Source organism: Ranitomeya variabilis, chromosome 6, assembly GCF_051348905.1.
Source record: "Ranitomeya variabilis isolate aRanVar5 chromosome 6, aRanVar5.hap1, whole genome shotgun sequence".
NCBI classification, from domain to species: Eukaryota; Metazoa; Chordata; class Amphibia; order Anura; family Dendrobatidae; genus Ranitomeya; species Ranitomeya variabilis.
Genome location: NC_135237.1, coordinates 184102480 through 184125533, shown reverse-complemented (window position 1 = coordinate 184125533; position 23054 = coordinate 184102480). Strand labels below are relative to the sequence as shown.

The following is a 23054-nucleotide window of genomic DNA, read 5'->3' as shown; positions in this document are numbered from 1 at the left end:
GGGTTCTGGCCTTTCACAAAATGTCAGCAGAGCCCCCCAGGCAGCACCCCCGGAGACACCTGCAACAGCACCAGACATCCCAGCAGCACCACCGGACACCCACAGCAGCACCAGACACAAGCAGCGCCGGGCCACACATCGGAACTTCCCCTCATCCCAACATGCGACATGCAGCATCACCCCACTCCTGCTTCCTCCAGCAGCGACCCTGAGACCCTGCTTCACTGCAGCCAACACCCCTGGTAAGCAATAAGACTCATCGATTATAAAATGCACCACCATTTTATAAAAAAAAAAAATGTTTTTCCTATTTTTCTTCGCAAAATTTGTGGTGCGTCTTATAATCCAGAGTGTCTTATAATCTGAAAAATATGGTACTTATTTTCCACCATTATTTGCTAAATAAATCTTGTCAAATCAGACCAGGTGATTTTCTGGATTTGTTTTCTCTTTTTGACTCCCATAGTTGTGGTCTACCTATGATGTCAATTACAGACCTCTCATCTTTTTCAGTGGGAGATCTTGCACAATTGGTGGCTGACTAAATACTTTTTTCCCCCACTGCATACAATTGCTAAATTTATGATTCCAAGAAGTTGGTTAAAGAAAATAGAACTTGTGTCCATTCCTATTCGATTAACTCTTTCATGAATTAAGTAGAAAAGTAAATAAATATAGTATATTCATTGGTGCTAATCATTATATTAGGTCATTAAAGGGGTTGTCCTGTCCAAATCGATAAGTCTGCAGTGACTCTGTGTGACTATAGACTTATAAATCCCCCCCCCAGTGCATGCACTGTATGTATGTGTGGTACATCCTCTCAGCCAGTGTACGGAGTGAGGCTATGCCCCCTAGTCGGCCAAGCCCACAGACTGATCAATTTGGACTGGGCAACCCCTGTAAGATCCTTCATCATTATGTCCTAAAAGTGCATGTAGATGTCATAGAAAACACTCCCTTCTCAGTATTTTTCAATATTTTTTTTTAATCAGAACAGCAGGCATCCCCTTTGAAGAACTCCCCCTGATCAAATATGCCACGTAATATTGTAAGATTAAAGTTCTCCTGTAGCTGGAACATCAGAGAAAATGTCCAAGTCATATATTTCTATATTAACACTTGGTTGTCAGGATTTAAAAGAGCTTGACCATAAAGATCAGCAATTCTAAAAGAAAAAGTTAGTGTGATGTGACAAAACCCTTTAACTGTACTTTATAAAGGGAAATGTGCATGGTCCTTATCCTTCACCACCAAATAAAGTATTGAAATTACCGTAATACAAATTAATAGCATTGGTGTAATTCTAGCACATAGAAGGGGCATTAATGCAAAATATTTCTCCATGTTCTCATTGCAGGGGAATGCACATACATTTAAAGCTTATGGCATGTTCTCTTTAAATATAACATTTTGCATGTGCATTTTTCATTATATCAAATACCATTAAAACAACGTACCTAACCTAACTCATAGTGAAGATAAGAAGAAGAAATTTTGTTTATGAAGACCAAGATAAAATAAACTTTAGAACATTATATAACAATGAATAATAAAAAAAGCAGTAGACAAAAAACAAAGAGCAAAGAAATAACAGCATCATTTTTCATCTACTTTAGCAGACCACTATACTGCTTCTCTGCTCTGAGAAGAGGAACTCTAAACAAATGGGCCCTGATGCAAAATCTGTATCAAGGCCGTCTACTCCTGTGTGCCATTTGGAATACCAGCATCTGTTTTGGTCTATTAAGTGCCACTGCACATATGTGAACTTGCATCAAAACCTTATTTTATACACAAACATCAGTATTATATTTGCTAACCATGTAATTTTACAATTACTTTTCTACCCTTTTCCTATCCTAAATATAATATTCATCTTTCAAATAGTTTAGACGTCTGTAAAAACAGATCAATTCATTGACATGACAAATAATAAAATATTACAAATGTTTGCAGAAGCTTGACCTGGAAAAGGAATAGCATATTAATTTAGATGACCATTATAGTTTAAAAGTCTAGGATAATAGCATATAAATCCATAAAATGAAAAAAAAAAGCAAAATATGATAGCAGCTTCTTGTGGTACACTCAGACTACAGAATTCAAAGATGTATCACCTTCTTCATGAAATAAGGTCATTTTTCAGCTGCTGTGCGCCATCGCAAGAAATGTACTCCTGCCCGCCACCGCAAGAAATGTACTCCTGCCCAGCACTGGAGTACATTTCTGTTTTTATTTACACTACTTTTACAAAAATTTTCCAATGTTTCAAATCAATTTAAGCAAGAATTTGATACATTAGAGCCTTTGTCTCTTGTATTTGTTATTTTATTGTCAGTTTTTGAAGATATTCTGTGGTCGGTAAAATGAGGTCGAATTTGTCTTGGCTTGATCACTGTAGATATCTATTACATGAGTTCTGTCAAAAAACAAAATAGCTTGATATGTGTGATGCTAGTCACTACTCATGGACAAGCCGCGAGGCTGGGTAGTCAAGAGGTCCCGAGGTCAAAAGCCAGGATGGTATGTCATAGACGGAGAAGTGAGACAAAGGAGTAGTCAGGTCACAGTCTGGGGGCAGTATTCTAAGGCAGAGTGCTAGCTGAATATCCAGGTAATTACTACAAACAGAAGACATATGAATAAAGCCAGTGCATGACCGTGCCCTGATTGGATGGCTAAACTGTCACTCAAGACACTGACAGCTCAGCATGCCCCAGGATCCGATTGGATGGCTGAGCTGTCCTTCACCATACTGATTGTTTAGCATGGCCCTCTCCTAGATTGTATGGCAGAACTTTCATTCATTTTGTCGAGACACACTGATAGGTGAAATCATGACAATATGTTTCTCTTGAACAAAAAGAATAAAACTCACTGTATATGCCTTATCAAACAGAACAAACATGTCAGCTTTGTTAGCATAATTACAGGTTACTTTCATAACCAATTAGCAGTATAAATGATTGCTTAAACAAGCACTCCCCGCAACCTTTGTAATCTGTAAACCTTTCTAATTATGTCTATAGTGCAGTGCAGTTGTAATAAAATCTTTACCAATCCCTGTCTTCCAAGATTTCCAGTGTCGCTCTGGTCCTCTTCAGGGTCATGTAAATACTCATCTCTCATTTGCCAGCTCACTCAGGCAGAGACTGTTGTGTGAGGCGCTGCTAGTTTCACTATTGTTGATTCCATAGACTTACTTTGTCAAGGCAACTTCTAGTTCACACGTAAATCTCTAATTGATCCAGCTAGTCTAATTTGAAGGCCTGTCATCTAGAAGAGGACCGGAGTGAGACTGGAAACTATGGAAGATGGTGAACTCTAAGTATTTTAATAAAACTACACTGTATTACAGACATATTTACATATTACATATTTTAGGTTTAGAGGATAACATTTTCAATGGAAGTGTTGTTTTAAAGGATGAGATCAATTATTTACCATGAGAATAATGAACATTTGGACCTTTTCGTAAAAGAAATAATTATTAACTCAATGTCATTTGTCTAATATAACCTAATAAAAGATATCTAACATTTAAGCTGTGATTTTGTTGTATTTCTGACTGTCACACAAGCATAGAGATACATGACACTTGTCAGTGTTTTCTGAGAGTGGCAGGAGGCAAACAAGCACTGCCTTCAAGAATAAAGGAAACTCAGTCCAAGCTCTCTATTAGGTGCAGTTAGCCAAATAACACAATATTATTATGTGAGGCTTTGGGTCATAGTGCAGCAGACCGTTCCCTGTGTTATGCTACCTTTACACAAGACAGTATAGCTTTTTGACAAATCATCTTTAAACGAATGGAAATAAAATTTCAAAGTAGTTTTTCAAGAATCAAACACTATAGGCCTATTTGTGCCCAGTCTTACTTTTACAACTGAATAGAAGAGGAAGCATAATCATCAGAATCTGGTTATTTCCATTACATCTCATTTACTAATATATAGATATTTTTATGATTTATATGAAAATCCTCTTTAAATAACACTCAGTTAAATGTAATCTGGATTTGTCTCTTTTTTTCATCTCTCTAGTAGAAATCTACAGTGAATAACATTTTAATGCTTTATAAGTGTTCTAACTACTTTTAACCTGGTAAGATGAAATTCATTTTAAATAGACATCAAGTAAACATTTGAATAGTCTTTTTGCAGGAAAAATAACTTGAGTGTAAAGCTAGTATTTTTGATAAATGTATACTTAATCAGCTAGACAATGCACTGGAAATAGGCAGTCACAGAACAATAACAAGTTGTCATAAACATGTAAAATACAGCCCTGTAGGTATATGACTGTATGTTGTATTTTCCCATCAGGAATAAAAAATCTGCATTTTACATCCCATATTAAAACCATAACTCTTCTAACATAAAACTTTCAGGCTCTGTAAAGTTATTGGCCCCAATTCATCCTTTCTTGAAGTCACTTTTCTTCTTTTTGGTCTTGTTGTATTAATAAAAAATACTTTTTTGTCTTTAACCAGTTTTTGAGCCTTTTTAGCACCAAAAGTTGCAATACCTTAAAAAAGTTATGTTTGCTTAAAACTGCACAAAATTGAAAACTCCTCCAGAAGCTTTTCTCAAGGGGAAAACTGGAGTGAGGTTCAGATTTATCTGAAGAAAATGGAAGTGAAGTGGCCCATTAGTGGCTGCTGATTGGCTGCAGAACGCATGTGGCATAACAACATCCTGCGAGCCCCAGGAGACCTGGTGCCAGTATCACAGGTGAGTAGGGGCTGTTATTATTTTAGATGGGAGAATAAGGTGATTGAGGACGGGCTGCCCGAGTAGTGGACAATCCTTCAAGATATCTATACATCTAAAAGCTTTGTTTTAACATAATATAAGTTAAATAAATACGTGTTATTCTATGGCCCTTGCTATACTTGCTGTGTAAAGGACAAATAGTCATATAAATTTGAAGGTCCAAGAATGTAATCTTAATAACATTCCTAATTATGAATTAAAAGGACAAAAATTCAACAAAATTGTTACCCTTTAAAGTAAATAAGTTGCACATCTAGACAGTACAAGATAAAATATTACATCATTAATCAAGGAAGGCAATACAATTAATTAAGAATTTGAATCTGTAGTGAGCAAGCACAGTACAATAATATCTTTCCTTCTCAAAACTGAAAGTATCAATTTCATCTGTGGCTACATGGAGATGTTCTGCATTACGATTTTCCAATTTTAGCCATCTAGCTAAAAGTCCAGAGGAATACTTTGGATTGCATTGAAACATCTCCACAAAGCCATATCTTAAGGTAGTTCCCTTTATTAGTATGTGGTAGCATGGAATGGTATATATTAAACACCAAAGTAAGAGAGATGCTGATGTAAAGTAGGAAAGGAAAAGAAAACAACCTGTATCAAGTTTGAACATTATCGCCTATCCACAGGATGGGGAATGACGTCCATTTACAGGGTCCAACTGCCAGGATCCCCACAGATCCTGAGAATAGGGCTCTGCAGACCTCTGTCTGAATGGAGCAGAGATCGAGCTGTACTGGTCTGTCTCTAGCAGTCTCATAGAGGAGGGCTTCTCAATCTATTTCTATTGGGACCTCACTAAGCAGACCAAAATGATGTTTGGGCCTCAAACCAACAAAGATAATGTATGGGCCTCATCATCTGCAGGAAAATGTCCATGGTGAAATTAATTATCTTTTTGCCTCATGAACCCAATATAACATTAAAATGTACAAAATCTGTAGTCAGAGATGAAGTTGTCCAGAGGCCAGAAGCACAGTTATGGACCTCAACAAAGAGGTAGCTACCCCCTATTCTATGTATAGGTGATAATGTCCAAATTTGGAACTAAACATTTAATTAAAGTACACCTGATACAGATTCCACCTAGATCTGACAAATCTGCATGTTATAACCAATTTGAGTATTAACATCCTAGTTGTTGTAGAAAAGTGACTATTAAACATCTAAAAGAGACTAGAGTTTTAGTACTGAATAATATACAGATGTGACAAAGGTTATCTTGACTGACAACACTTGATAACTTGACTCTGAGCCAAGGTAAACTTTGCAAGATCTGTAAGTATACAGTATATGTTTGTCAAACCACCAAAAACTGTCCTAATTAAATTTCTATGGCACTTCAAAAAACCGTATATAATCCAAAGGCGGACTTAGATCAATTTAGCCGCAAGAAGAGAACCATATAAAAATGCACTATATATAAATGCCGTACGTCAGTAAAGGGGCGGAAGTAATCAGAATGCTTTACTAGCTTAACGGCGCAGGCAGCTTCCGCCCTGCTCCTGTAATAATAACATTTCTGAGCAAGCGCTCCCTGGAACGCTAGGTGGATTGCAAGCGTGACCAGATACGAGCACTCCCAGAAATGCTAGGAGCTAGGACGTACCGCGCATGCACACCGCATGGAAAGCATAAAGGAGCGGTGCCTCCTAAAGGAGCGGTGCCTCCTAAAGGAGCGCTGCCTCCTAAAGGAGCGCTTGCTCAGAGATGTATATTATTACAGGAGCAGGGCAGAAGCTGCATGCGCCATTAAGCTAGGAAAGCATTCTGATTACTTCCGCCCCTTTACTGACGTACGGCATTTTCATTGGCTGTGCATCACATAAGAAGCCACACGTCCCTCACAATGTCACGCCCCCGGAAGAAGCTTAGGGAGAAACGCACGTTGGGGCGCACGAGGGAGGATTGATAGTTTCCCGTTCTGCATCATTGAGTCTGCCTGGGGATTCACCCCTTAAGGTATTAATCGTATTTTGGACATTATGGTTATGTGTGCCGACTTATGAGGGCCGTATCTTCTCATTGTGAGTAGGGGAAACTTAGTATATATTAGCATTACCCCTACATATCTGCAGTAGCGAATAACAACAATAGATGGGGATTTCCTTTTAGTACACATATCGGACCCTTTCATAGAGTCATGGAAATGTGATGATATTATTTGTCGTAGTGTGAACCTATTATTCTCCTGGATACTTTGTTTTTCTGATATTGCTTCGCCTTGTTTTTATATATTAATGACAAAGATTTACATATATTGCATTTTTATATGGTTCTCTTCTTGCGGCTAAATTGATCCAAGTCCGCCTTTGGATCATATATAGTATATGTTTGTGTGTGTGTGTGTGTGTGTATATATATATATATATATATATATATATATATATATATATATATATATATATATATATTGCACATAAAACTTGTCTGGTAATAGAGCTGTTTCCCATATCACTCTGCCACTTTTTTAATGTAATGATTACAGCACAATTTTAGAGATAAGAGCCATGAACCATAGTGTCTACTAAAAAATACACTGTAAAAGTGTAAAAATATATATTTTCTTAAAGCAAAGTTAAATTATCATTAGCAGTTTGTAACAGGCAGACTACTTTAGATAATGTACAGTCATAATTTAAAATATTTTTCCAAGTGATTCATATGAAATTGCATGATGACTTTAAGCAATATATCTAGTCTTTAATTATCATATCACTGGATATTTAATTCTGATTCAGTAGTTTGGTAACAGATTTAAAAATTAAAGTATATTCGAAGTCACCCACCTTGAAGCGACTGATCAAATCATAACGTGTGAGTAATTCATAAAAGATGAATTTGAGTGCATGATCGCCACTAGCATCATTTAGTGCAAAAACATCAAAGGACCACTTGTCAACATTCTGCAAGAGAACAACATACAGTTATCAATATTCATTACCCAACACATGGACTATAGCATTAACATACAGATTAAAGCTTACTTTTCATCCTGTGAGCACCAAATACATAAAAATATGCAAAAAAATTTAAAAGATTCTTTTAGGGCAATATGATCTACACTAACAATATGATTAACACTAAGAATGTTAAGCCCAACTTTTCTCCTCCCCTTTCTGAATTGTCTATGCAGTGATTTGGAGCTCCGCTGAAGTTTTTGTTCAAAGTTCGAGTGTGTTCATATATTTGTTTGATCATACGGACGGTATTATATAATACTACTATTTATTTCGTTGCAAAATTTTGATGTTTGGGAAACGCAGCAACTAGCACATAAGTGTGGTTTTATCTATACACACTGTGCAGTTTTTCATTTAATCATGGACTCCCGCATGGCTAAATTAGCCTCAGTGTTTGATAACACAGATGGTATCTCTGCACCACCCAGTGAGCTGAAAGATCTCTATTCAAAACTAGAGAAGTTTTCTCAGCAAGAAATACGCACCTGGTGGGACAATAATACTCTTAGAAAATATGTTGAAAAAGAAATGGTTCCCAGGGGTCTGCGTATGAAAAAATCTCCTACTTATATTTTTTCTGATAAATTTCTCTCTGAATGGAATATGATTCTTTCACAATGCTCGCTAAAACTTATGAGTTTGATTATATCATATGAAGAAATAAAACTTCATCAACTTAAGGTGGACATTGATAATACTAACAAAGAACTTTCCAAATACACAGACCAGCCTGATTTTGATATGCTTTCTAAAAAGATGACTGATCATTTAAAGACTATGGAGGACTCCATTATAAAAATGAAAAAATCTAAGTTTAACAGAGACTCTTTTGACTATAAAAATGACAAAGTGTATTCATGGAAAAAACGGACTGATTATACACCCAAGCCTATACTTAGAAACCAACCTCAGTGGCATCAATGTGAATATGCACGTAGAAAATCTGTGTCTTTTTCTTCATCGGAGTATAATCCATCGGATTGTGAAACAGATGCGTCCTTTTCCAGTGCAGATGCCAGACATGCTCACAACACTGCTATGTCAAAAAACGCCGGAGGAGGAGGGGGGGTAGGAGAGCCCGCAAGAGACGAATGGAGAAGATATCCCAGGAGGGAAAGGAAACGCAGATATCAGTATTGAACCAGCATCTGGATAGTGTCATAGTTCTGACTCCTACCATTCTATCCCCTATACAAATTGAAGTATTGGCTAAGGGTCTGAACTTTGTTCCAACTGGCAATTTCAACTTATTTGAGACTATTAAAGATGTCAACAAATTTACTCGTCTTCTTACGGTCAAAAGACATTTTTTTTCAGATAATCAAAATGACTTTAATCCTGGTAGTAAAAGATCATATGGCACCAAGGAAAATAATGCGTCCCTTTCCTTTATGGAACAATGCATGCTGCTTACTTTAACCTCCCTTCAGGAAGAAAATTCTGGTGAGGACAAAATAAAGGACGAAGATGTGCAGGTGCTTTCATCTAATCCGGCATATTACCCCCTCCAATCAAGAGTTCCTGCTCTAGACCTGTTTCAGACCTTAGTAGAACAGGATTTGAAAAAACTACATGCTGAAACACGGAATGCCAATTATCGAAGTAACTTGAGTAAAATTCAATCTCAGGCTGTTAGAGATTTACAACGTAATCATGATTTGACAGTTCGTCAGTCGGACAAAGGGGGCTGTATAGTAGTCATAGATACTGCTTTGTACTGTAAATTAATAATATCTATTATACAGGATACCAGCACATACACTTCCTTAAGATCTGACCCTACATTGTCTTTCAAATATGACATGACTGATATACTAAATAATGCACAGAGATTGGGGGTCATCAACAACAAAATTTATAAATGGCTACTTCCAGAACATCCAATTACTCCCATTTTTCATGGGCTCCCAAAAACACATAAAAATGTTTTCCCTCCGCCTTTGCGACCTATAATCTCTGGGATGGGTTCCCTAAATGAAAATCTTAGTCATTTGATTAACGAGTATCTTCAACCTTTGATCCCAAGAATTCCAGGGTATCTTAAAGACACCTCATCAGTTTTGAAGGTTTTTGACACTTTTCAGTGGTGCCACAATTATTCTTTTGTAACTTGTGACGTCACAAATTTATATTCATGCATTCCCCACTCTTTGGCTATGACAGCAATTGAATATCACCTAAATAAGTATAGCAGTTACTCAGACTCATTGAAATGGTTTATTCTTGCGTCTTTACATTATTTACTAAAGCACAATTTCTTTATGTTCCAAAATGAGTATTACATCCAGACCATGGGTGCTCCTATGGGGTCTAAGTTCTCTCCATCTTTAGCAATTTTATTTATGGCATGGTGGGAAGAAATTTACATATTTACAGATGACAATCCATTTCTCCCATACCTTAATTGGTATGGGAGATTTGTGGATGATATTTTGCTAATTTGGCAGGGGGAGGTGACTAAATTTTCTGATTTTATGTCCTATCTGAATGACAATCAGTGCAACCTGCGTTTCACCAGCGGCATTCCTTCAGATGAAGTTTCATTCTTGGATGTACTCCTTACAGGCAGTAACACAACACAGAGGGTTAACACCTCACTCTACAGAAAAGACAACTCTGGTAATACGATCCTGATGTCTTCAAGCTCACACACTCGTCACACTATTCATGCCATTCCTAGGGGGGAGCTCACCAGAGCAAGAAGAATTTGCTCTAGTGAAGAAAATTTCCATAAGGAGAGTCGCATTATTTCTGATAGACTGCTTGATAGAGGGTACAAACGGTCTAACATAGGGCATGCGTTCAGACAGGTTTCCAGGATTCCACGTGCCATTTTATTGTATTCTGAAAATAAGAATGTAAGTGCCGCTTATGAAACGCAGATCACTTTTTCCACTGCTTACAATAGTCAATATAACAAAATCAGACAGATCATTCTCAAATATCTTCCTGTAGTTAATCAAGATAGATCTTTGTGCACAATTCTCCAAAACGGATGCAGGATAGTGGCTAAAAGAGGTTGCACACTGGGGAATGTTTTATCTCCCAGTATGGTGCGCCCGAAAAAAACTCCCACATCATGGCTATCAGTGAAGGGTTTCTTTAAATGTTCTGGTAATAGATGCAATGTCTGCAAATTTGCAGACAATAAAAGAACTTCTTTTTCTTCGAATCACAATGTCACTTATAATATAAAATCATTTATCAATTGTGACTCTGATCATGTCATATACTGCATAAAATGCAAAGCCTGCAATATTTGCTATATAGGTTACACCACAAGGAAAATTAAAAAAAGAATTTCGGAACATATAGCTAATATAAAGAATGGTAATTCAGGTTATTCTGGGGCTACTAAACATTTTATTTCTGTGCACAAAGGCGATCTATCAGATTTTTCCTTTTTTGGCATTGAAAGGGTTAGTCAGTCACCTAGAGGTGGAGATTGGAGGAAGCAATTAGCTCTGCGGGAAGCTTTTTGGATTCTAACTTTAGACACCAAATATCCACATGGTATGAATTACAAAAATGATCTTTTTTATATATATTGAATTGACAAACAGATTTTGTGGTAATTTAAAACAGATATTTGTGTATTTCTAATATATTTGGAGAAAAATAAGGTAAAGTTCTGTTATGTGAGTCTAGCTGCAGCCTTTTCCAATGAAATTGATTGCTATGTCTGTGATTGGTTCCCTGTCATATATAAACCTGTTTATCCATGTTGTATTAGTTCCTATGACTAAGGGCGCTGTGGTGCGCCAGAAACGCGTCAGGCAAAGAGGGTTCCTCTCTCTTTTTTTAAAATTGTTTTTTAAAATGTTCTAATAAATTTTGGTTATTTTACTTACACTGGATGGACGTGCTGGAAATTCCCATTTCTCTTTTCTTCTACTTCAGCTGAAAATCACCAGCAAGGTACGGCACCCACCAGTTATATTTAATTGCAACGGCTCTCAGATGTATGTCTCGGCGTGTCAAGCTTCAACCCTTCTCCCTCCCCCCTCCTCCCCTTTCTGAATTGTCCCAACTTTTCTAATAAACACTCCATAATGCAGTTTATATTATAAATTTGCAAAACACACATAGAAAAAATTAAATATCCATTCAAGCGTTGATATGGGCTATACATGATATGTTAAAGAAGTTGCATAGGACAAGCTCATTGATGGTCTATCCTTAGGCGCCACTGTGCCTAATACTAGACCTTGTCCATTCTTTTGAATGACACTCTCATTCTGATGGTTCATGGACTCGTTGATCAAACTTTGATAGCATGTCTGAATGGTGGGCATATCCATAGCATTGGAGATAATTAGAAGTTGTTCAGTGCAAAATGAAAAGTCTGCAGATTTCTGAATCCTCTCAGCACACAAACTGTGGGTTGCGAAGATTTGACGATTTCTGAGCTGGGAACGGTGGTGATGTATGCGATATGCATACTCCTGGCCAGAGCTCGTCTAGTGGGATGACCTAGCTCTATACAAGTGTGTGGAGAAAGGTGGTGCCCACCATATGTCCATGCCCACTTAACAGCCGTATTCACTAGATGCCTGCACCCTGCTCCATACACTAGCATACAGTGAGACGGGTTCTGCCTGAGAGCATGCATATCGCATGTCCTGAAGCAAAAGCCTGCAAATCTTCTCAGAGCGCAGTGCGTGCGCTGGGGGGATTCCAAGGTAAAGGTCTGCAGTCACACAGAGTTACTACAGATTTTTCATTTTAGACCAGACAAGCCCTTGAACTGATTACTGGGGAGTAGTGTTGAGCGATACCGTCCGATACTTGAAAGTATCGGTATCGGAAAGTATCGGCCGATACCGGCAAAGTATCGGATCCAATCCGATACCGATACCCGATACCAATACAAGTCAATGGGACTCAAGTATCGGACGGTATTCCTGATGGTTCCCAGGGTCTGAAGGAGAGGAAACTCTCCTTCAGACCCTGGGATCCATATAAATGTGTAAAATAAAGAATTAAAATAAAAAATATTGCTATACTCACCTGTCCGACGCAGCCTGGACCTCAGCGAGGGAACCGGCAGCGTTGTTTGTTTAAAATTCGCGCTTTTACTTGGTTACGTGAAGTCCCGGCTTGTGATTGGTCAGGGCGGCCATGTTGCCGGGACGCGGACCAATCACAGCAAGCCGTGACGAAATTACGTCACGGCTTGCTGTGATTGGTCCGCGTCCCGGCAACATGGCCGCCATTAACCAATCACAAGCCGTGACGTCACGGGAGGCTGGACACGCGCGCTTTTTAAAATACGCGCGTGTCCAGCCTCCAGTGACGTCCCGGCTTATGATTGGTCACGGCGCCATGTTGCCGGGACGCGGACCAATCACAGCAAGCCGTGACGAAATTACGTCACGGCTTGCTGTGATTGGTCCGCGTCCCGGCAACATGGCCGCCATTAACCAATCACAAGCCGTGACGTCACGGGAGGCTGGACACGCGCGCTTTTTAAAATACGCGCATGTCCAGCCTCCCGTGACGTCACGGCTTGTGATTGGTTAATGGCGGCCATGTTGCCGGGACGCGGACCAATCACAGCAAGCCGTGACGTAATTTCGTCACGGCTTGCTGTGATTGGTCCGCGTCCCGGCAACATGGCCGCCCTGACCAATCTCAAGCCGGGACTTCACGTAACCAAGTAAAAGCGCGAATTTTAAACAAACAACGCTGCCGGTTCCCTCGCTGAGGTCCAGGCTGCGTCGGAGAGGTGAGTATAGCAATATTTTTTATTTTAATTCTCTCTTTTACACATTATTACATTAATGTTGTGCGATACCCGATACCCGATACCACAAAAGTATCGGATCTCGGTATCGGAAATTCCGATACAGCAAATATCGGCCGATACCCGATACTTGCAGTATCGGAATGCTCAACACTACTGGGGAGTCAACTGCTGAGATTCTCATCAATGCCAAAAATAGGGACCCACAGAGAGTCCCAGTGGTTGTACCTCAGTAATCAGAAAACGGATGGGGGATAAGTTATAAACTTAGTACCAACCTCCTTTTAAAGGCATATTAAGGAAACTGCAGTAGAAAAAGGGTTTTGTAGCTTAGACACTTGTTGATCATGGCAAGTTATTAACTTGTCCCACATTTTGTGAGAGAGAGAAGCTCTAATTAATTCATCCTGCTTGATTCCTAAAATTTAAGTATTAATGGAGAAGTCCTTCTTGTCTATAGAACCCATAGCCGTGACATTGTTGTGTCCGTATGGCATCCATATCCATTAAAACATACCTTTATTTATAAATAGTGATGAGCAAGTATCCTCATTACTTGAGTTTGTCCGAGCATGCTCATGTTGTCTCCGAGTATTTCGGCATGCTCGGAGATTTACTTTATGTCACCGCAGCTCCATGATTTGCGGCTGTTAGAGAGCTTGGATACATGTGGGGAGTCCCTAAGAAACAAGCAATCCCTGCATGTGTTCAGGTTGTCTAACGGCCGAAAATCATGCAGCTGCAGCGATATAAACGAAATCTCCCAGCACACCGATACACTCAGATACCACCCGAGCACGCTCGAAGAAACTCGAGTAACGAGCATACTCGCTCATCAATACTTATAAACTAATAAACTATATCATCCATCTACCCAAGGGCAATATTTGGGTAATAGAGGAAAGTCACAGGGAAATCCCACTGCTTTACTCTACAGAATGGACTGCAGTAAACAGTCACCAACTATAAGTGATGTGGACGAAGTGGCATTTCTACTGTTCTATGAAGTAGTATGTGACTAGAGTAATAATAATCATTTTTCAATCTTTTATTTCTTTATATAGAGCCAGTATATTCACTAGCACCTTACAAATCACATTGTGCATGAACAAAATCAGTCATTACAGAGTAATAACTGAAATAAAAGTATTAAGTTCTGCTGTTCAGAGCCTACATGTCATGATCCAGTCCGCGTTTTGCATTCTATCTGCCTTTTCCCAGGCTAATCATGTCAAGGGTTAACTTTGCTTTGCCTCATTCTGGGTACAGGTTTGCTATTTAGCTCAGTCGTGTTCTGTAGGAGATGTCAGTTATAGTTTTTGTCTACGGCGTGTGTAGCTGACTCTGCGTACCCTGATTCATCCTACTGCTTGCTGACTGAACCCATGTTTGTTAATTCCCCTCTTCCTGTCCCGACTCCGTGCTCCCCTTTCGAGTTTGGATTCTCTGGTACCTAACTTTGACTTGGACTCTGACGTGCTGTTTTGTTTCTTGTCTTTGGCATATCTGCTCCTGACCAGTTGAGCCATTTGACTTGTTTCTGACTCTGTACTTGGTTATTCCTTTTGTACTGCGCTACAGACTAATATTGACCTGGCTTGTTCTCTATTCCGCTTTCACCTGGTGGTGGCCTCACTGCTGCGCTGCAGGTCTGCTTCTGCTGTGTGCAGTCCTCCCTCCACTCTATTGCTATCTATTGGAGCTGCTTCTACCTGCAAAGCAGCAGCAGCGTGACACTACAGTATAAAGACACAGGGTTGAGAATAATGATGAAATTTATTGTGTTGTATTCTCCAGCCCTCTTTTGCAGAAAATAGGTATTATATGTAAAACTTCATGAGCGATTCACCAGCCCTTATCGGCTAGAATGATTCTCCTATCATTGTATGCACAAATATCAAATGCATTTTAGAGCAAGGAATATGTGGGATGTAGGTTAAGGTGGAAGGAAATATGTAGAATAAGAGGTAGTTTGAATGCTCACAAAGTTAGCACTTAATTCTGAAGTTACGAAGAAAGCATTATGGGTGAGTGAATATGGCCTGAAGATATATATAGTTGTGCTCAAAAATTTACATACCCTGGCAGAATTTTTGCTTTTTTGTCCTTTTTCAGAGAATATGAATGATTACACCAAAACTTTTCTCCACTCATGGTTAGTAGTTGGATGGAGCTATTTATTGTCAAACTACTGGGTTTTCTCATTTTAAATCATAAAAACAATCCAAAACAGCCAAATGACCCTGATCAAAAGTTCACATACCCTGGTGATTTTGGCCTGGTAACATGCACAGAAGTTGACACAAATGGGTTTGAATGGCTACTAAAGGTAACATCCTCACCTTTGACCTCTTTGCTTGTAATCAGTGTATGTGCATAAAAGCTGAGTGGGTTTCTAGGATCCAGACAGACCCTTCCATCTTTCATCCAGCCACTGATGTTTCTGGATTGTGAGTCATGGGGAAAGCAAAGGAATTGTCAACAGATCTACGGGAAAAGGTAGTTGAACTGTATTAAACAGGAAAGGGATACAAAAAGATATCCAAGGAATTGATAATGCCAGTCAGCAGTGTTCAAACTGTGATTAGGAAATAGAAAATCAGGGGCTTTGTAAAAACAAAACCACGGTCAGGTAGACCAACAAAAATGTCGTCCACAACTGCCAGAAAAATTGTTCGGGATTCAAAGAAAATCCACAAATAACATGAGCTGAAATACAGGACTCAAAGAAAACTAGCGGTGCTGCTGTTTTAAGATGCACAATAAGGAGGCACTTGAAGAAAAATTGGCTGCATGGTTGAGTCGCCAGAAGAAAGCCATTACTGCACAAATGTCACAAAGTATCTTGTCTACAATATGCAAAACAGCACAGAAACAAGCCTCAAAACTTCTGGAACAAGGTAATTTGGAGTGATGAGACCAAAACTGAACTTTTTGGCCACAACCATAAACATTACATTTGGAGAGAGGTCAACAAGGCCTCTCATGGCAGGAACACCATTCCTACTGTAAAGCATGGAGCTGAATTTCTGATGTTTTGAGGATCTGTGGGCTACAAAGGCATAGGAAACTTGGTCAAAGTTGAAGGGAAGATGAATGCAGCATGTTATCAGCAAATACTGGTGGTAAATTTGCAATATCAGCCCGGAAGCTGCACATGGGACGTACTTGGACATTCTAACTTGACAATGATCCAAAACACAAGGCCAAGTCGACCTGTCATTGACTACAGCAGAACAAAGTGAAGGTTCTGGAGTGGCCATCTCAGTTTCCTGACCTCAATATCATTGAGCCACTCTGGGGATATCTCAAGTGCACAGTTCATGCTAGACAGCCCAGGAATTTACTGAAACTGGAGGGTCTTTGCAAGAAGAGTGGGCAGTTTATCCATCTGAGAAAATAAAGAACCTTATCCACAACTACCACAAAAGATTTCCAGCTGTCATTGATGTTAGAGGGGGCAATACATGACATTAATAAATGGGGTAGGTAAACTTTTGATCAGGGTCATTTGGATGTTTTGGGTTGTCATTATGACATAGAAAGAGAAAACACAGTAGTTTGACAATAAATAGCTTCACCCAACCACTAACCATGAGTGGAGAAAAAAAATTGGTGTTATCATTCATATTCTCTAAATAAAAGGCCAAGAAAGCAAAAATTCTGTCGGGTATGTAAACTTTTGAACACAACTGTATTTTATTGACAGGTAGAGCAGTAAAATTTATCAAATGCATAAAACAGACAGGAGAGCATTGCTACAGAATCAAACAAAATAAATGTAAGGATCATTCAAATTAGATCCTGTTTGTAAATGCATCCAGAAGGTAGTGGACGGCTACAGTAATTGCTTTTTGAATAATAGCCATAACTGTGACTTTCTCAATTCTCTAGGTAAATGTAATTGTGGTCCATTATGTCTTTAGCTTAGATTTGGAACCATTTATTTGGAGCAGTGAAGATTGCATCCTTTATAAAGACTCACTAGCACCGGTTCTAATCGTGAATGGGATAAGACTGTGTATGGCTTGCACATATTATGAGGCGTATGCTGATTGTTTTATAAGGGCTGTGAAGCAATAGCCAGGTCAGATTAGTCCATGCTTGGACCAGCTGTTCCAGTATGTGGCTCTCATCTGTTTGAGACGGCTAACGGACCATGCATTATAAGGTTGAGCAGCATCATGATGACTGATGAAAAAATTATGAAAATATTATTGCTGGCTCTGTAGTTAAGAAATGGTGCAGAAATAATGCAGCAGAACAGATCTTCAAGATGAAATATTCAGAAATCAGTGGCCCAATACAGTTCAAAGCTTCATAATTAAATTACACTCTGTCTTTACGTCATTTACTGCATTGCATATTCAGTTTCTTCAGAAATATATTTCTTATTTCTGAATCCTAAGTAATGGTTTCTACTAAATAAGTTAAACACTAATACTTATAATTTTTTTATGCAATTTTTTTCAACACTGGGCATAAAGGACACAATATGGGTTGTTACTAAATTGAATACAATAAATAATAATAATGATAATATTAATATTATAAAGTATGTGGTATCGGAACAGGCTTGAACTCTAATTGCAATAGTATATTGGAAAACAATTGTTTCAAAAAATTGTTCACATGCAAAATTGCTCACGTGTTATATTTTATGCCATTTAAGTTCCTGTGTCTGTCAGAAACAATCTCTTTCTAAATGAGACTCCCCGAGAAATCTGCAGATTGCCCACTATCCTGCTTTTGGAACTTTCCTAGGCATTTCTACATATTGCAAAGTGAATAGTTACATTTGTAATTGTATGATATCTCTAGACCACCAGAACAGTATTTTATTGGTTCCTGCATCCTCAGGAAGCAGATACACTTGAATACAATGGTGGAATAGGGAGTCACTGGTTCCCTGATCCACCATTCATGTTCTACCATTCAGCTTTTGCATCTTGAGTCTCAGCGCAGTACACACACAGTGATATTACAGACTGATAGAGTGCATCAAGGGAATGATGTTAAGTCAATACTTTAATTTTTTTAATTGTCAGTGTATAGGAGGCTGTGATGACATCATACTTGTGGATGTGGGGGCAATCATACTGTGTGACAGGCTGTGGGGTCATCATAATGTATGGATGGGCTATTAAACATTATACTTTGAAGTGGTTACTAGGGCATTATACTGTAGGTGGGGTATGTAGAGTCAATCACATCATGTGTAAAGAGACTGTGGGGTCTATCATACTGTGTGAGGAAGGGGCTTTGGGAACATCATACTCTGTGTTGGGAGCTGTGAGTGCATCATACTGTGTGGGAGAGGAGACAGTAGGAGTATCATACTGTATGAGGAGCTGTTGGGGTATCATTCTGTTGGGGAGCTTGGGAGCATCTTAATGATGAGGGAAAAGTGGGGACCCAATACTGTGTGTGGGTAGCTGTGGGGAGTATTACATTGTGTGGGGCACTATGGGGCATCATAAGGTGTGTGGGGAGCAGTAGGGACATTATACTGCCTAGCTGGGAAGGCATTAAACTGTGTGGGAAGAAGTGGAGTAATCATACTGTGTGGGAAGTTGTAGGGGCATACACACAATTTTAATCCCTTCTTCTTGTTCCCCACGCTGCTCCAGGCTCTGCTGCTCTGGTCTCATCGGCTCCACTGCTGGCACAGCATGGCGCACGATGAAGTGAAGTCATCGTGCACCCACTAAGTCACAAGGGGGAGTGATGGGAGAAGGAGCGTCTGACGTTCTCTCCTCCATCACTGCTTCAAATGTCTCAGTGTCTATGATGCCGATAAGTTGAATGAGCGATGGGGGTGGCATCGGGCTACATAGCATCTGTCCGCACACACCTCTGAAGAATTAAATGGCCCATGGACAAACAATGGGCAAAGTGGCTGCAGGCTGCACCAGATGATATCGCTGGCCATATACGGCCCGTGGGCCGGACATTCCCCACCCCTGCTCTATAGGGTTAAGGTTAGGTGAGTTTGCTAGCCAATCAAGCACAGTGATACTGTCAGGTATTGATACTTTCAACAGGAACAGAATACAGTAGCTGGTCTCAGGAGTGCAGAAGGAGAACACAGACACCAGTTGGGGTAAAACCACAACGCATTTCAACTGCGTGCACAGTCTTCTTCAGGTGGATATTTGATACTTTGGCAGTGTGGACAAGTGCCAAGTCCTGCTGGAGAATGAAATTTCTATCTCCAAAAAGCATATCAGCAGAGGGAAGCATGAAGTGCTCTAAAATTTCCTAGCATACAGCTGCACTGACTTTAATCTTGATAAAACACAGTGGACCTACACCAGCAGATGACATGGATCCCAAAACATTACTGAATGTGTAAATTTCACACTAGACCTCAATGTCATAGTGTGACTTGACCCAACGGATGGTCGGTCAGCTAGTGGCACAATACAAATACAATGGGGATGGTATAGGTAAGAGGAAGGCCCTACCTGTAAGGAATGGGGAATGGTCACCACCTGAGCTCAAACCTGAGCCCGTCCCTGCACTCCTCTAATGCCCTATGCGGGTCCTTTCCCCGCCGCCGTCAGGATACCTTATCCCTAATAGTCACCTATTACTGACCTGGCTAGTGCACTGGCCGACAAGGAGCTCTAGCCTCATCTCTGCAGATATTACACACAGGGGGACTCAACAAACACCAAAGGGACAAGGTAACATAAACATCACACTTAGCTTATGTACACCGCTGCTAAGCTCAACACCGCAGAAAACAACAGCAACTGGACTCCAAACACCAGACATTGCTGACACCAGAGCACTGCTCCTGTTAGGCTGATCTCCAGAAAGGAACTGTATCACCAATAGTCAGATGATGCATCAGGTGACCTTTTAAAAGATGGTGGGAGTGGTCACCACCTGTATCAGCTGACCCAGTAGCACTGCAGTAACACCAGATTGCCAGCTGGGGAAAGAAACTGACATTAACCCCCAATGGTCCAAAAGGAAAAAAGTTTGAAACTGAGCAGAACCAGAGCTGCCTCAAATCCAAAAATGGATCGTGACACTCAAGTAACTTGGATTGTGTGCATCTCAACTCTTCCTCCAGACTCTGGGATCTTGATTTCCAAATTAAATGCAAAATTTACTTTCATTTGAAAACAACACCTTGGACCTCTGAGCAACAGTCCAGCTCTTTTTCTCCTGGGCCCAGGTAAGATGCTTCTGTCATTGTCTATTGGTCATTAGTGGGTGGACCACACAATTAGGATATAGGATTTATATGCTGAAGTGGTGACTAGTCCAGCCACTAGTCCACATTACAGAGTTAAAATGTTTTGTACTAATTGTGTGGTCCAGCCACCAGTCCACATTTCAGCATATAAGTCCTTTTGTGCTAGTTGTGTGGTACAGTCAACAGTCCACATTTCAACCTACATAACTTTTGTGCTAATCCTGTGGTCCAGCCACTGTATCTTAGTGTATCTTAGTAAATAAATACTGATTACTAATTTAGTGACAGGTGACTGACAGATCTGTGCCTATTGTTGTGAAACAGTTGGTTAAGAGAAGGGAAGGGTACATCCAACATGAGTGTCAAAAAGTGAAGTCGTGGTGGAAGGGGTAATAGGCATGGTGTTTGAAGTGTAGGTGGGGTAGGTAGTAATGTTACTGAAAGCTCTACTGAAAAAACACTGTCTCATCCTATCCAAAGACAACTGATAACTTCTGTTACTGGACAGGCTGCTCAACTCCCTTTCTACGGCAGCCGCACAGCGGTACGCCTTTTAGATAATTTTTGGAAATGTGGAGATGCCAATTTGGATGTCCATCTTTTGGGTTGCCTGTAGTGGAAGAGGTCTCAGAGCACCATTATACTATTTCTACTCTGGTGAAATTGACGCCACTGTAGTGGTGTGTGCCAATAATTTTTTGAAATGTGGAGACACCAAGTTGGGTCTCGATCTGCTGGGTTGCCTGTAGTGGAAGAAGTGTCACAGCCCCAAATATACTATTTGTATTCTGGTAAATTTGATGCCACTGTAGTTTTACATTTGGAGACTCCAAGTTGGGTCTCCATCTGTTGGGTTGCCTGCAGTGGAAGGGGTTTCAGAGCACCAGGCCTACATCTGTCACTCATCCACCTCTTACTGGTCAATTTGTAAGCTAGAAATTCTGGGCCAGGTCCTGTTTCATCTATGCTGCACCATTATAAAATTTCTACTGTGGGTCAATTGATGCCATTTTCATGGTGTCTGACCCTAATTTTTGGAAATGTTTGGACTACAAGTTGGGTCTCCTTCATGTGTGTTGCCTGAATTTGGCAGGGCTCCCAGCACAGCTGGCCTACACCAGACCCTCACCCACCTCTTTATTTCAACTTAATTTGAAAGCTGTAAATGCTGACCCAGACACTGTCTTATGCATGGCCCATGCCTGACAGCTAACAATAGTAGTCTATAAAGCTGATATTTGTGCCAACTGGGTGTGACTGAGCAGAAAAACAGTTTGAGCTGTTGCATGAGGTATCAGGGCTCTCAGCACATCAGGCTTACACCTGTCCCTTACTCAGCTTTTAATTTCAACTTTATTTCAAAGCTGTAAATGCTGGTCCAGACCTTGTCTTGTGCATGGACCATGCCTGACTGCTCTGCCATCATAAAATTTCTACTGTGGGTCAATTGATGCCACTTTTCATGGTGTCTGACCCTAATTTTTGGAAATGTTTGGACTACAAGTTGGGTCTCCTTCATGTGTGTTGCCTGGATTTGTTAAAGCTCTCAGAGCGCCAGGCCTACACCAGTCACTCATCCACCTGTTACTGATCAATGTTTAAGATAGAAATTCTGTTTCAAGCCATCCATGCTGCACAATTATACTTTTTGTACTCTGGGACAATTGATGCCATTTTTATTGATGTCTGCCCCTAATTTGAGCTGTTTTGGCAGCTTTTTGCCCCTCTGATGGTGCTGTATATGTGCTTGGTTTTGCCTCCCATTGAATTCTATGGGGTTCAGATAAGTGCGGCTAACATTGGGAAGTTCGCCAAGCTGAACCGAACCTTAAAAAGTTCACTCATCTCTAGTTATGTTTAGAACATTTTTAAGGGGTGTGTCCACTACTCAGACAACCTTTTCCCCAATGTTGAATAAAAATAGCCTGTACTCTTCTCCAGTGCCATCACTGTTCCAACGATGTCGATGCTGAGTCTCCTGGGGCTTGCATGATGTTGTTTTGTTACTTGAACATGAAACTAACTAGCGGCTGCTCCAATCATGCTTCTTTTGCACATAACTGACATCTAGGGAAAGTCAGAGAGCAGCACCAGTTCTAACTTCTCCTGGGTGTCAGTTTCATTTGACGGAATTTAGAGTGAATTAGCTTCCGGGTTACTGCAGGGCTCATATGGCATAACACATCCTCAGGGTACCCACCACTAATATCACTGGAATGGTGCCTGCACCAAAGATGTGTAAAGACAGTTTTTATTTTATATGGGGAAATATTGTAATTGAAAAAGGTTGTTTGAATAGTGCGGGAGCAATAACAGACTTTAGAGAGCCCCTATGCAAGAACATTATA

General features: G+C 40.0%; 1 protein-coding gene and 1 long non-coding RNA gene across 5 annotated transcripts in view; one reads left to right on the top strand and one right to left on the bottom strand.

Annotated features, from left to right (window-relative positions):
• Positions 1 to 23054, bottom strand: part of PDE1C (phosphodiesterase 1C) — a 1454702-nt gene that overhangs the window by 608216 nt on the left and 823432 nt on the right. For all 4 annotated transcript variants that reach the window (XM_077269307.1, XM_077269309.1, XM_077269308.1 and 1 more), the window contains one exon: positions 7577 to 7693. In XM_077269307.1, coding sequence (XP_077125422.1) covers positions 7577 to 7693 — 117 coding nt within the window. The remainder of the gene's footprint in view (positions 1 to 7576; positions 7694 to 23054) is intronic.
• The window catches only part of LOC143782165 (uncharacterized), a 104470-nt gene that overhangs the window by 77856 nt on the left and 3560 nt on the right, over positions 1 to 23054 (top strand). The window lies entirely within an intron of this gene.